General features: G+C 27.4%; 1 protein-coding gene across 1 annotated transcript; it reads right to left on the bottom strand.

Annotated features, from left to right (window-relative positions):
• Positions 1-405: 405 nt before the first annotated feature.
• LOC112906209 (ras suppressor protein 1-like) lies at positions 406-1,787 on the bottom strand (the record flags this gene model as incomplete). Its single annotated transcript, XM_025980010.1, has 5 exons — positions 406-687; positions 746-828; positions 882-1,121; positions 1,182-1,232; positions 1,751-1,787. Coding segments are annotated over 5 exons (663 nt in total), but the record flags the coding sequence as incomplete, so codon positions are not given.
• Between the last annotated feature and the right edge of the window lie 7 nt (positions 1,788-1,794).

Genomic DNA, 1,794 nt, shown 5'->3' on the forward strand with positions numbered 1-1,794 from the left:
CCTTTACTTAAATATTCATGTAAATTTGTTGGCATGTCTTATTAATGACATAAAAAGTCAAAACATAAAATAGTCTAGGATTACTTGGTTGAAACTCATAATGAATATAGAAAAAAAAAACAATTTGTTAATTAAATTTTAATCACACTTGACAATTGTTTCGCCAAATGTTATACAATGAGCAATTTAAACAAGTTCATTGTATAACTTCTAAAGACGAAGCAAATGTAGAATGTGATTGAAATTTACAAATTAAGTGTTTTTTTTTCTGTATAAAAATTATAGTCAAAACAAAATTAATCAGAAATAACAGGCAGATCAAAAAAGGAAAAATTATTATATTAAAAGTAGTCTTTTATAAAAGATCAAAAAAATNTTTAATATGTGAAACAATTCTTAAATGTGGAAAACTTATTTGTGATAAGTTTTTAATTCTTACATGCGATATGTTTCACTTTTAAGATAATCAAGTAAGTGGCTGATTCCAAGTTTTAATTGATCTGCAATAGGTGTGACCCATTCATTGCCTTCTAATTTAAAAACTGATTTATGTCCAGCCATATCCAAATTTCCAAATTCAGGGGGCAAAATTGTTAATCTGTTGCCTTGAATATGTAACTCCCTTAATCTTGTTAGCTCACCAATTTCCTTTGGTAATTCTATTAAATCATTTTCACGGAGAACAAGCTAAAAAATAATATAGTATTTATCTTGTAGTATCTAGCAAAAATGAAGCAACACTTACAATTTGTAAATTTTTTAAATTCTTGATATCTGCAGGGATGTATTCAAAGTCATTATCTCCCATATACAAAGCCCTAAGTGTTTCTAAAAAGTTTTTTATCTTTTTTTTGTTTTAAAAGGAATATTATTATGTTTACCTATCATAAAGAAATTTCCAGGTAAGTTCTTCTCATTTAAGTTGTTGTAAGTTAAATCCAAAACTTCAAGAATAGGAAAGGCTCCAAAACCCCTTGGCAAACCATACAGTCTATTAAATGACAAATTTAAGATTCTAAGTTTTGGCATTGACGATAGAGATAGGGGTAGTTCTTCTAAATGGTTGTTTGCAAGATTTAAAATTTCCAAATTTGTTAAATTGGCTAAACCAGGTGGTACAGCTGAAAAATTATTTGAAATGCAACAATAATAACTTGAAGTGCTATTATTTAAATACTTACATTTTATTTTGTTGTGACTAAGGGTAAGACGAGTAATGTTTAACATGGAAACTGAAAAGAGATGATTTAATATTTTTTAAATTAACAGAAAATTACGAATATAAATACGTAAAAATTTCTTAATGTGAAAAAATCATTTATTAGGTTAAGTTCGTTTTATCAACTCTAAAACCCAATTGTTGAATATAAACCCCTCATTGTTGTAACAATGAATACTTTAAAGGTTTATCTTCATTGTTAAATAAACCTTATTTGTATTTTTTGCGCTTAACTTGACCACGCCCTTTATCAAAGACAAGACTTTACCTTTTTTGGAAAATTACTGTTAAATTCAGGTCAACTTACATAAACCAGGCAGTTCTTCAAATGTGCTTATATTACGATCAATTCTAAAACCCAATTGTTGAATATAAACCCCTCATTGTTGTAACAATGAATACTTTAAAGGTTTATCTTCATTGTTAAATAAACCTTATTTGTATTTTTTGCGCTTAACTTGACCACGCCCTTTATCAAAGACAAGACTTTACCTTTTTTGGAAAATTACTGTTAAATTCAGGTCAACTTACATAAACCAGGCAGTTCTTCAAATGTGCTTATATTACGATCAATT

Source organism: Agrilus planipennis, unplaced genomic scaffold (assembly GCF_000699045.2).
Source record: "Agrilus planipennis isolate EAB-ADULT unplaced genomic scaffold, Apla_2.0 scaffold2546, whole genome shotgun sequence".
Lineage (NCBI taxonomy): Eukaryota > Metazoa > Arthropoda > Insecta > Coleoptera > Buprestidae > Agrilus > Agrilus planipennis.